The sequence below is a fragment of the Pogona vitticeps genome, chromosome 3, assembly GCF_051106095.1.
Source record: "Pogona vitticeps strain Pit_001003342236 chromosome 3, PviZW2.1, whole genome shotgun sequence".
Classification (NCBI taxonomy): Eukaryota; Metazoa; Chordata; class Lepidosauria; order Squamata; family Agamidae; genus Pogona; species Pogona vitticeps.
Genome location: NC_135785.1, coordinates 32,958,986 through 32,973,031, shown reverse-complemented (window position 1 = coordinate 32,973,031; position 14,046 = coordinate 32,958,986). Strand labels below are relative to the sequence as shown.

At 39.1% G+C, this 14,046-nt stretch overlaps 1 protein-coding gene across 2 annotated transcripts in view; it reads left to right on the top strand.

Annotated features, from left to right (window-relative positions):
- Positions 1-9,724, top strand: part of ATP1B3 (ATPase Na+/K+ transporting subunit beta 3) — a 40,930-nt gene extending 31,206 nt beyond the window's left edge. For both annotated transcript variants that reach the window (XM_020792586.3, XM_020792587.3), the window contains exons 4-7: positions 544-728; positions 4,715-4,765; positions 7,724-7,810; positions 8,621-9,724. In XM_020792586.3, the coding sequence (XP_020648245.1) occupies positions 544-728; positions 4,715-4,765; positions 7,724-7,810; positions 8,621-8,791 (494 nt within the window). In that variant the 3' untranslated portion in view covers positions 8,792-9,724. The remainder of the gene's footprint in view (positions 1-543; positions 729-4,714; positions 4,766-7,723; positions 7,811-8,620) is intronic.
- The last annotated feature ends 4,322 nt before the right edge of the window (positions 9,725-14,046 follow it).

Genomic DNA, 14,046 nt, shown 5'->3' with positions numbered 1-14,046 from the left:
CAGTACAGCAGTGCTTCCAAAGCTGGTCTGGTTTGTACTTTGGGTCAAGCACCAGAGCTAAAGAACTAACAGCATTTCTGATTATTTAAGATTGTGGTGCAACTAGGCGAACCAACAGCTGTTCATGTGTTGCCTTTGGATCCCTGTTGTTTCTGAGCTATTCTTTTCTGCAAAGTGGGCATTCAAATGATTGACAGGAGAGTGTTGTTTACCTATCCGGATGCATGGCTTTTGGAATTTGAAGACTGAATGCCATTGAATTATGCTACATGAGTCTTAATAATTATTTGTAATGGAAACTGATTCTTTCAATCTCTTCCATCATATCCACTGCTCTTGAAATCATTTATTTTACCTAATCCCTTCTGTATTTCAACTGGCATTAAGAAAAAAATGCTCAACTATAAATACTGAAGAAGATGCATCATTATTATAATTATTTTAAAGTGTGAAAATATATCTCAAACATATTTTGTTAAATGATTCTGCCCTATGTGTATGTATTTAATGAGATAATATGATAAACTTCATTGTTTTTCCTAGCATATAATAAATCACAGCAAGAGAAAAACATTAATTGTACTTCAGGAAGCCTCTTTATACAAGCTTCTACTAATAAGTCAGCATGCAGGTTTGATCGTGAACAACTGAAATCGTGTTCTGGACTGGAGGATGAAAATTTTGGCTATGACAAAGGAACACCATGTGTCATTGTAAAAATGAATAGAGTAAGTTTAAATAACTCTTTCTTATTTCCTAAGACTCCCAGATCTTTTTGCTGGCAACTTTTTTCAAAGTTTGCTTTCCCTGGGTGAGGTTTGCAGTCACTCTGTTCTTCGTGGCTTCTGTGAATCTACACAAATGGGTTTAGTCTGCCCTTGTGCTTGACTCTTTGGAATATTCTGGAGCTTAAAATAAGTAACATCAATAACATGTTGCCTCCTATCACGCATGCTCCGCCCGCCCGTTATACCTCAGTTCCATTTTACCTCCACTGCGATAGGAACTTCTCATCCTAGAGCTCGTGATTTCTTGTCTTTTCTGGTTTTGATTTTGGTCTGGTATTCTGATTATCCTCCTATCTTTAAGGGTTTGATCTTGGATTCCCTATCAACTATGATTTTTTGCCTTTTGGACTTGGATTGTGCGTTGTCTCCTGGCTTTTAATTTCGAACCAAGTGCTCTATGTTCTGCTCTCGAGCAGGAAGAGGCAAAGCATCATTGCCTTCATGGTGGAATGGAAGGACTGCCTCCTCTACCTCTTTTCTCCCATCCCGCTCATCCAGGGAACACTAATCAAAATTCGTCAAGTACAGGCCAACGCCATTCTTATATCACCATGGTGGCCTCGGCTACCATGGTTTACCATGCTCAAAATGATGGCAACCAAGTTCCTAAGACTGCCAGCTCTGCCACATCTGCTCACGCAGGATGCAGGCAATATTTGCCACCCAGATCTGGACTCACTACACTTGACAGCTTGGAGGATTCTCACATGATTAACGAGGTTCTAGACAAGGCGAGAAAACCATCTACAAAACTCTTATATTCATATAAATGGAACAGTTTTCTAAAATTTGCTGAGTCTAGAAATTTGCAACCTGTACCGGTGTACCTTAATACTCTGCTCACCTATTTGCACCATCTATTCGACCAAGGCTTAGCCTTTTCTACTCTAAAAGTTTATATATCAGCCATTTTTTTTTTTACTAACCTCTTGCATCTGAATCATCATGTTTGTTTTCACACCCAACACTGAAGCTGTTCTTAAAAGGCCTGCATAATATCGGCCCACCCACTTGACCTCTGCTGCTTCAGTGGTCTTTACAAATTGTTTTGCCCTTACACATCCTCCATTTGAACCTATGGCTTCATCAGACTTTTGACGGCTGTCCTTCAAAACTTTATTCTTAGTTGCAATAACTTCTGCAAGGAGAGCAAGTGAATTGGCTGCCCTCCGGGCTGATCCGCCTTACCTACAGTTTTTTCCGTATAAAGTGATTCTGTATCCTGACATCTCCTTTCTTCCTAAAGTTGTGTCAAGTTTCCATGTTAATCAACCCTTGACTTTACCAATGTTGTTTCCTGATCCTCCTTCAGACATTGAGTGCATACTCCATTTGTTAAATGTTCACCGTGCGTTGGCATTTTACACATCCAGAACTAAGACTTTCGCACCTCTCCTAGGTTATATGTTTGCTTCCATGGTCCACATAAAGGCTGTGCTGCATCCTTGCAGACAATTTCAAGGTGGGTTGTGTCTACGATTGCTCTGGCCTATGAACCGGCTGGCAAGGCCCTGCCAGAACCGTTAAAGGTACACTGTACAAGAGCCATGGCGACATCAACTGCCCTGTTGCGTGGTGTTGACGTTTCGGACATTTGCAGAGCAGCCAAATGGTCTACTCCATCCACCTTTGTAACACACCACTGTTTGGTGGTGGAAGCAAGGAGGAAGCAAGTTTCGGGAGAGCTGTGCTGACTTCGTTGTTGATGTGACGGCACACATTTGTGTGGATTCACAGAGGCCATGAAGAAGAAAGAGAGGTTGCTTACCTGTAACCATAGTTCTTCAAGTGGTCTTCTGTGAACCCACACATCCCGCCCACCCTCCCCACTGTCCGTCACGTATTGTCTTAGCTTTATGAAGTTCAGAGGTTTGACAGCGGCAGACACATCGAACTGAGGTATAACGGGCGGGTGCAGAATGCGCGATAGGAGGCAACATGTTATTAACGTTACTTATTTTAAGCTCTAGAATATTTCCAGGAGCCCAGTACAAGCACATACTAAACCCATTTGTGTGGATTCACACAGGACCACTTGAAGAACCATGGTTACAGGTAAGTAACCTCTCTTTATAAGGCAGGCCTTTGTGTACGCTTTCCATGCACATACAGAACAGCCAAATTCCATGTGAAGAGTGCTCCCCACAGGAGACATTTAGAGCTGCTGTCACACCTGAAATTGGTGAAGAGGTTTTTGAATTATCTTGTCATTGGAATATCAGGTTCACTTTGACTATATTAATGGTTTATTAAATAGATGGGTATTTTGTCCTGTTTTGCCACACTTTAATTCCTAGCTATTTAGAAAAACATGTAACTTCTGACTTTAAAACAGTAGTTATACTAGGTGTGTATTTCTGGGCTAGATCTTAGTATACTGTAGCTACTTTTAAGAGCAATAGCCCACCTGTGTCATAAAAAAATAACTATTGGATAGCTCAGTAGTTTAATCCACGTGGCTGTGGAGCCAAAGGTTGGGAGTTCAATTCCTCACTGTGCCTGCTTGACAGGGGCTGGACTCAGTGATCCATAGGGTCCCTTCCAGCTCTTCAGGTCTAAGATGATGATGATGATAAAAATTATCTACTCATTGACAAAAAAGTTTTCATAAAGCATATGCAACATAGCGCCAATTTGTCTTTCTAGAAAAAGAAAGTGGAGGCCTGTGATTTGATTTCTTGAAAACTCTGCACTAGACTTATTTGTAGTTCAGCATTTCATTTTTGGCAGTTGACTACATGTTATGTGACATGTTGTTTGCATATGCCATCTGGATTCAGCCATTAATGTTACATGCCTAATTTGAAGTAATGAACTACTGCTGCTGCTTGAAGTCACGTGGACATGTAACACTGTCAAGTGCTGCTGTGACTTTAGTTTAAACCTCTGTGATAGTGGAAAACCTCAATCTTCAAACTCCTTATTGAATCGCCCCCCCCCCCCGTTTTTTTTACTGGACACCATTTTTTTACCTTGTAACCATTGCAGAGGTAATGAATGAATTGCAAATTTCTTGCACATCATGACTGAGTGAGTTAATATAATGAGATTGCAGTGTTTGACTTGGTCCCCTTGCTAGGTCTTACTGACAAAGGAGGCAAGGGGCTTTACATGTGGATCTAGCATGCTAAAGCTCTTTACTTTCAGTAGGCACATGAATAGGCAATATGCATGGAATTGCATGTGGTGGTATCTACTGATAGATGGTATCTACTGATATTGAAAGTGATAGCTTTGGCATTGCTGAACTTGTAATGCTCTGTCCCTCATTTCCTAGCTCTTAGAAGTCTGAATATATTGGTTTGAAGTTGGGAACACTAACTTTTGTGTAAACTAATAATGAATCATAGGAACAATCTACCAGTGGAATGAGAAAGAGAGAGCTGGCTGGATAGCTTAGTGGATACCAGAGGTTGGGAGTTCAATTCCCTGCTGTGCCTCCAGGGAGAAGAGCCAGCCTGTGTGGCCTTGGACAAGCTGCACAGTCCCAGGATGCTTTCAAAAGAAGGGAATGGTAAACCACTTCTGTACCTGGAAAACTCTGCAAAGAGTCGCCATATGTCAGAATTAAATGGATAGCACCTGATAATTATTGATGAGATAGAGTATTTGTGAGTAGTAGTGGGGGTATTTATATTCATATACAAATATCCCCTACAGGTGGTGATAATGAGGGTACGGGCCTACGGGGCTGGAAGGTCCAGTCATGATTCTGCTGCTGATGCGAGCTCGATGGAGCCTTCCTATCTCTCTGTTGCTTGAAATGGATTAGTCATTCTGTTACTGGCTAATATGAATACGAATACTCCCATCTCTATTTGTGAGAGTTCTAGAATATTTCACTGTATAACTTCTGCTGTAACTTTGTGAAATTTACTCAGTTCATCCAGAAAGGCAATTAATGGAAATTATTTTCTGCCTTTCAGATAATTGGATTAATCCCTGAAGGAAAGCCACAGATAGTCTGTCGACCTAAGGTAAGTACGTTAAAAGAATGCGCATATTCTTGTGTTCTTAAAGGCAATGGGAAAACAATCAATTAAAAATACTCTCTTATTAGTGCTTAGTTTACTCCTTAAAAAATAAAAGTCATTATTCTTTGATTGAACAGCTCATCAAATTTATTATTTTGTGTTCATAGTCTTCATTGAGAATAAAATATTTCTTCATATTTATTTTATAATACACATTTTATTAATTTTATCAATAGTTATTAAATATTTTAATTTAATTTAATTTTTGATTTGTTTCATTTCATAACCAATGTTTTATTTTTCTCTCCATGCTGCACATGCATCTTACACAATTTATTTATGATGGGTAAGAAAATGAGCACTGGAATACGTTAGTGTTTGCACTGTTAAATTGTTGACTTGTGAACACATTTCATTATCTTTATAATCTTACTTTCATTAGTATAAATAAAAATTATTCAAAATGTTTCATTGTATGCTTATGGGTGTAAATGCAGTTGTGAAGGTCACAGACAAAAGTGTCAGGGTACCTGTGATTAGAAGTCTCATTCCAGTATGAAAGTTTGAGCAAAATGTGCTCCTCTCTCTCTCTCTCTCTCTCTCTCTCTCTCACACACACACACACACACACACACACACACACACACACACACTGATACTCACTCACACACACATATACAGAGAGAGAGAGAGAGAGAGAGAGAGAGAGAGAGAGAGAGCAAGATCTATAGAGACTATGTCCTGAGTACACTCCTGTACTGCAGTGAGTTCTGGACCCTTTGTGCACGGCAGGAGACGTCTCCGACAAATTTTTGGTATCACATGTTTCTTCTGATTGAGTTGATTAACTCTATAATTTTTAATTGGACTGAACCTTTCCTGGCTCACAAAATTGTGAATAGTTGTCCTTTTTTTTGTCATAGATATCAGGATAGCTTTTCTTTCCCCTAATTGTTCTGTACTGTTGAGTCATTTCCAACCTATGAAAATTCTAGGAGCTAGAAGGCCATGTCATTAATAGCCCTGCTCAGGTGTTCCAGACTCAAGGTTGTGACTTTGTTTTTTGGCTGTATTCATTTCATGTTTGATCTTCTTTCCTGCAGTCTGCAGCTTTTCTTTTCTTTTTTCCCTATTTATTTTGCAAATGCACAGTGCAGTTACTGTGAGCTTCTACATCGACATGATATGCCAGACTTTTTGAAATTACTATTCTGAAATTTGTCTGGGGCCCAATATGGTAGTGGGTAATGTGATAGGCCAGGGTTCAAATACCCACCCAGCTATGGAAATATTTTTCATTAATATTCTACTTTACTTTTGTGAAAAGATATCATTTGGTGGCACAATCTGTGTTCTAAGCAGTTTAATTCCTACTTTTTAAAAAACTAATCTTCATATTTCACCAGCAGCTTTTTATCTTCTCAGCAAACAAACACATATATGTATAACTCGATACTTCACCTGATCTACTGTTAACAGTTTGGTACATCTGAAATCTCACATGATTTGAATCAGGAATGTGTAACTGGTCCTCTAGAGCAGCCATTCTCAATCTTTTTTGGGCACAGCCATAAACACAATATGAAAGAAATATAGGTTGAATTAGGATTGTATAAATTGCATAACAAACCTTATAGGGTAGTGTGTGAAGTATTGTTTCTAGTCTGTGGCCTCTTCAAATGTGGCAGGGCCCCCAGGGGGCCATATGGGCCCCACTGAGAATGGCTGCAGAGGTTACTATTTCAACTCCCATTATACCACCACACCTATCAGTCCTAGGGAGCATAAGGAGTTGCAGTTTGGTGGCATCAGAAAAGCCACAGTTTTTGGTCCCTGGTTCAAGCTATCTGCTGAAAATCTTCATTATATTTATAGGGTGCTCTCTTGGTCCTGTTCTACAAATTGCTGCTTGGTGTAATATATGTAATACTTACATATGTAATACTTATATTATATATGTAATACTTAGCAAGGGTGGACCACAGTAATGTACTCTTCTGCAGCATTCTCACTTGTATTCTGGTAGCTAGCTTCCTGATTCCATATAATTCCTGATCCTGTGCCATTTGACAAGCCTTGTTCGGTAGAAGTCACACACTCACCCTTTGTCTTTTGAGACAGACTAGTAGCTAATAGAGTACATTCAGGCATTCACTGAATTTGTGTTTTCTTCTTATGGAATGGATTAAATGTGATACTCATGCAGAACTCTAAACTTTTCCTTCTACAGCTGTGGATTACACACACACACACACACACACCACCTCTATTAGTGCGAAATCACTATTCTGGGAGGTTTAACAGATAAAATGCAAGCACATTAAAACAGTCACAGTGTAAGAAAACCATGGTCCAAAAACAACTTACAACGTAGCAAATCAGGAGACCGGGAGGGGGCTGATGTGTGGTTGTAGGAGCCTCTTATCTCCATTCTCAGCTTCCTGTGGTGATTTTTCCTTCATAGTAGGTCCTTGCACGTGTAGGATTCAACCTTGAAAGCAGATTTGCATTGGCTGCTTTCATATGAAGAATGTCTGTTCCCGTACTGAGATTTGGGTTTAAGCAAATTTAAAATACAGAATTCTGTAGAAAAATAAAAGTTAAGCTTGCAACAGAATGTACATTATGAGTTTATTAGAGAATACTCCACAAATAAATGTAAAATGCTACAGATTTCTCGAGTTTTTCTTTCCTATTTTATTATCTGTGTTGAAGTTTGGAATTCTTGAAATAAAACCAGTCCATTGTGTTATATAACCATGGCTGATTAACAGAACATGATTTAAATTAGTTTTATATTATAGCTGCAGGTCTTTACCAGTAAGTAAAGATTAAAATTAGTTTATTGTATTTTGAAGCAATAATTGTAGCATAATTCCCACTTTCTGTAGCCCTGTGTTATAAATGCCTTTCCATGTCATGCATTGTTTCAACTGTTGTTTGGATACATTGATTCTACAGGAAGAAGGCAAGGCTGAGATAAAATATTTTCCTGACAATGGATTTATTGATTTGATGTATTTCCCATATTATGGGAAACGCCTACATGTGAGTATTTCTTTACTGTGCATTTGTTAAATCTCTATTTTCACAGAGGCAGCAATTTGAGGGGGGAAAACAAGCTAGGTTTGCTAAGTACTGTCATTCAGTTACACTTTCCCTTAGCTGAAAATTGCTATGACAGACCAGCTACTTCAATTTGTGTTGAATCTATTACTAATACAATTTATTTCTGTTAGTTTGGGGTGAAACAGGCCAGTAGTAGGTTATAGCTAACACTCATTCTTGTAAATGGCCGGCCAAGGAGCCATTGTTCAGTTCACAAGAAACATATGATGGTGAGGTCTCATCTCTGTCAAACCTCAGCATCTGTTGTTAAAATATTATGCATATGTACCTAGCTTTTGCCAGGACTATGGGAGTACAGTAGTGCTTTGACTTACAAACGTCCCAACCTATGAACATTTTGAGTTATGAACAGCTCCGGTCGCAAAATGTTCCTGTCCTTTGATACCGCTCACCTGGTAACCTCTGGCTCTCCTTTCTTTTTTTGATGTGCAGAGGTAATCTAGTTCTAAACAAATGTATCAATGTATTGATAAGGTGGTAAACCTGGTAGATTTTTTTTAAAAAAAGCAAAAATTATTTGGGAGTACTAGTTCCCAGTGTCCCAAAGGATCACATCATGGCTCAATATGTTCACCCCAACACCGCCCAGAGTTGTGCCCCTTATCCTTTTGTAGAATAAAAACTTAAGATATTCAGGTCTCCCTAACAAAGTGTGAGGAGCTACATATTGTTTTTGGTAGCTTTGTGTTTAAAAAATTGACCTGCCTTTCTTCATTTCTTTCTAATCAGCCTGGCTACTTACAGCCACTAGTGGCTGTTCAACTAACATTTAACACAACCAGTACCAAAGAAGATGTAACAGTTGAATGCAAGATCAAAGGATCAAAAAATCTGGAACGTGAAGATGACCGTGACAAGTTTCTGGGACGAGTTTCCTTCAAATTTCAGATATCTGGATAGAAATTGTCAGTATCATCACAAAGTAAACTTTTTTTAAAAAAAAAAGTATCAGCTGGACCTGCCATTTTGAGAAATGAGACCACTTTTGAGAAGCTTAGGGCGAAACTTGGCATCCCGGGTAGCATAATTATGTGCTTCCAAATCATGTTTTGAATCCCTCACAAAGTAAAGGCCCGTCATACTCTTGTCTGCCCTCTTGGACCAGTGTACAGACTTAGTTAATATTAAGGCCCTGTAAATAGCTTCCAAACATGTAATCATGGTGGTCTTTGTCCTGTTCCAAAATGTGGGCTTCATCCTTAAGTGAGTGTCTCAAATGTGCTGTGCTGTGCTATGTAAATATTGTATTGGTTTAACACTGGTTTAACTATCATGTCAGTACAAACACAGTCTTCTAGGGGGGAAAAAGAATTTCACTTCTCTCATCCAATATAGTGAGTTCTGTTTGTGCAAATATGCTTTAACTCCCCTATTGGATGGGAGGCTGTGGAAGGTTTTGAGTGGATTTTAAGTGTTAGTATTGATTTTGGACATTATTTAAGTACTGAAACTAGTCTTGTTGTGCTTGTCATTGTGCAAGTATTGTATGTACCTATAATGTTTGGTCTAGATTTGATATTTTAGTTGAGATATTGACTGTTGTCATGTTGTTCATTGCTTGCTATTTTGTGAAAGCACAGATAAAACCAATACAATGCCACTTTTAAAACTTTTTAGTTGAAAACTGTCAGTATGAAACAATTTCTTTATGATGTCTATGGTTTAGAAACCTAGTAACAATTGTACTACAAAGCTGCTTGAAAGAAAAGACCTCACTATGTGGGAGTAGACTTACACTTTCCAATAAAACAAATCCCTGAATGGAGAAACGTCTGTTAAAATTTTAAAGCTCAATAAGGATTGTCTTTATTAAACATTCCTTTGTTTAATTTATGTAGCTTCAAATGAATTTTGTTTTATTCAAGTAATTTATGAAACTGAGTCTTTCTGCCAGTTACACACATGCACACACTTCAATGCACTTTGTATACCCAGATTTATTTTGGAAACTTGTCACTCTTGAGTATATTTCTGATGTTTTATTTTGTTATATAGCTGCATAAAGAAGAGGGGAAAGGTTATCAGAATAAGTCACATTGTGCCTTAAGAAATCAGTAAAAGTTATTACAGTGCAACAGTTAAAAAGAGCTCCAACTAATAAGAACAGAAAAAGAAGTTTTAAAAAACTGTGCCATATTGGGCAAAGCCAGATTTTGTTGGGAAAGGAGGTGGAACACACAAGAACGCTGCTGAAATCGAAGCTTAATCTTGAAGATTTATCTTACTAGTGGTATCTACCCAGTGGATGGTACAAAGACTCATACATAGTAATGTCTCTTGCAGCAGGTGTGCCTAGGTCAGGTGGATCAAAGCTAATACCTTAAATTAAACCTGGAGGATAATTTGCAAGATTTCCAGTTATGTTGTATGGTCTAAGAACCTCTGCCCCTTATTAGGGGGGAAAGCAACATTATGCTGTAGTGAAGATACACTTATAAATTGACCTGTATTGATTTTGTAGTCCTTTTACATGCATGTTCTTTGTCTTGATATAAAGTTTGTTTCTGCTGCTTTCTTAAGAAGATGTTGGGTCATCTTCCAACATGGACTGAATCTTCCACACAGCTTGTCTCTTTCTTCCTCCTGCTTCAGTAATATGGCAAAGAACCCACCCATGTGTTTTGCTGCTTAAGTTTCTGAGTTAGACATTAGAGGTTCTAATGTATGTATAATGTTGCAGTTCATGCCTAGGAGTCTCATGGTGCAGTGGTTATCCTGCAGCCAAACTCTGCTCATAACCTGGGTTCAGTCCCAAGTAGCCAGCTCAAGGTTAACTCAGCCTTCCATCCTTCTGAGGTCAATAAATTGAATACCCAACTTGCTGGGGTGCAGAAGGCAATGTGTAGCCTGAATAATTAATTTGTAAACCATCCAAAGAGTGCTATAAAGTAAGGCAGTATATACCGTAGGCAGCATACTTTGTGTTTTTTTCTTCATGCTGCAGTTGGTATTACTATATGGCTTCGCTATTACCTGCTTTGTTCCTTTGTGCTCACCCTTACTATCAGAGAATGGGCAGTTCAGGAAGAGGCACAGTATAATTCCATTATGCTGTAATATGAAGTGCCATGAGTCAGTGAAGAAAGCAGAGTATGGTTGCCCATCAGGAGAGTAAAGGCAGACATGTACAGTTGTTCCGTTTGGCCAGGCTTTGCATCTGGCTTTGGTCAGTACAATGCAAGTGAGCTTGTCTTTCTTCAGCTGTGAAATTTTGCTGCCTGGTGATCCAAGACCTGGGCAGCAAAAGAGAGCAGAGCTTATTTGCTTCTCTTAAGCTATGGTTCTGGCCAAACAACAAGGCCTAATTCTGTTCATTTGATGCGTTTTCCAAATGCTTTCAATTTTGGGGAGTGGCTGGTCATAAGGTACGTCAAGGCTGCAGTCAGAGAAGCAACAGTAAGCAAATAAATCTCTTACTGGACCCAGTGATTCATCTCGGGATATGTACAGGATCACCCCATGCAAAGAGAGAGAGAAAGAAGTGAGAGAGGGATCCCAGGCAAGAGAAATAATAATAGCAGCAGGATTAGGAAGGGGTGCTGTGGAAAGGGCATAGGATCTGGGGCTTTGTGCATGGATAGCAACAGGGGTGTACATGAGAGAATAAAGAAAGTGGGCCAGTATTTCCAATTAGATAATGAGAGGCTCTGTCTATCCATGAAAGTAGTCAGGTAATGGAGGATGTGTTAATCTGAGGCATGGATAACAGTGGACTGGGGAGAAAAGTGGCAAAATTTAGGCACTCTGGGCCAGTGTTTTGGATGAACTGGTTGTCTCTGAGTATTTGGCTCAGGCACTACAGTAAACTCTTGAGCACCTACTTGAAACATGGGTTGCTTATCCTTTAACCCATTGGATCCACAACCAGAATGGTGAAAGAATTTCTTCTAAATTTACGTTCTTGACTGAAGATGATAATGGTTTTGGCATTATTAACCATTAACACAGAATCTGTTGTTTTCTTGTGGGGTTGCATACTATTTTCAGTTGTGTGATAATGTGAGAATATGTCTAAGGAAATCCTTATTCATCTTCAAGCTGGATGCTTTAATTGGGATAACAAAAACATCTCATGGTTCCCTTTTTTATCTGGTCATTCAGCTTGTGGATAACAGGAAGGTACTTTTGTGAGTGGCTGCCTTATTTTTTTTTTTACTGAGGTCAGACACCACATCCAGCATGGAGTACAGCATGACTTGCACATTTATATATCTGGTATTTTAAGTTCTATTAATCACTAATTTAAAATCCCATTGATTTCAATGGGTTTGTAGATCCAACCATGGGTATACTATTCCTGTGAAGTGCAGTTTCCTATTGTGTGCCCCACACAACAAATTGTGCATGGAAATCAGGCCTGTTGACCTTCAATTATTTCAGGTTGCTCACAAATGTGTTTGTTTCTGGAGGAGTTCTAGGCAAACATATTCACTACAAATTAGGAGTCCTGCAAATTAATGAAAGTGAGTGTGAGTCTGGTGCTGATCACAGGCTTCCAGAAAGAGCATTCTCCTAGAAGCATTATGATGTTACATAATTTGTTATACAAGTCTGCCTATGTCCACCGTAATTTTGGATCTACATGGGCTGTTGCATCTTGGGGTTTTAGTAAAAACAAACAAACCATAAACTACAAGCCTGAAGTTTACCCACTGTTGCCCTAAATAATGACAAGGCTACACTGTCTCATGTTGTTACCAGGGAAGGACAGTTTTACTTGGCATTCCTCACCCTTATTTTTTGTCAGTTTTCTCTCTTTGCTCCAGTGACTTGCTCATCTTCCTCCGTTTTTACACCTTTTGAAAAAAAATATAAAGAATAACATTTTGAAACCTGCCTAAGCCTTGTCCTTCTGGCATATTCACCTCTCTTGGAGAAGAGAGGAGCATGGATGAGGCTCCCTGATCTTAGCCTTTCTTTGAATCCTCTGCCAACAGATGTGTCACTCTGTTTGTTTTTCGGACCTATGACTACACTTGAGACTTCTCCCACAAAATGCAAGGACTGACCAGATATTTTATTCCTTAAAGCTGAAGATGCTGCATGAATAAGCAGCTATGACATGAAAGGTTTACACAAAATTATAAAGCCTTACAGCCATTATGGCAGTGTATTCAGTTAATACCTAAGGCGTGGAGCATATTGGCTCCCCCCCCCCAATGTTTTGCTTTGCTGAGACTTTTCTACATAAAAAGATGCCCATCTGAACACGCTGACATAACATCTGAATGGAGTGCTTGCAAAGAGCTTGATTTGCTTCCCTTTGCATAGGCTTTCCTACCTTGAGGCTAGAGGACTTTGCATGCGATTTCTGCATCATTGGGCATTTTGGTGATTAACATATAAGAGAACTGCTGCTGGGACAAGTAACTATTTCCAAAGGGCACTTTAAGTGGATTCCCCTTTATCATGTTGAATTGAAATGTGTGTGTTTTTTTTTAAAAATGTACTTTTATTTTAAACAACTTGCACAGAAGACAAAAACAGTTCCAGCTTAGTACAACTAAATTTGTAGAACAGTCTGAGTAGCATGGTAATCACATTCAGGTTAAAGTTATGTAATGTGCCATTGCTTGAAACAGCCATGGGCTGCTTTTATGATGTTGGGAGATATACTTTGACAGAAACAAATGCAAATCACAGCTAATGCAGAATGAAGCTGACTTCCAGGATGAAACCCTGTTTGGTATCATTACTGGTGCTTCTCAGAGAGCCTCACCTTGCACTGCTTGTGTGCTCCTGACCTAGGGAACCTTCGGCCCTCCAAATATTTTGGAATACAGCTCACATGGTCCTTTCCCATTGACCATGATGGCTAAAACCTCTGGAAGGGCCAAAACATATCCAGTAGATAGGCATTCCTCTATTACTGCCATACATGTTATGTCTATAAAGAACAATTTGTCACCATTGCTTTTCTGCTCTACAAACTATTTCCATGTTTATACTTGTGTACTTCTAGTTCTCGACTGAAGCTTTTTAAAAGACAATCATTTTTATGGTAATAGAGGAGGATTATCTTCATTACCATTGGTACTCTTGCAGCAAGCAAGGCCAAGCCACAATACTTGCAGTTCATGGAGTTGCAGCCAATGACTAATCCAAAACAGCAGCAGGCTAGTCAATCAAATTTCAGCCCTTTACTGTCCAGTTCC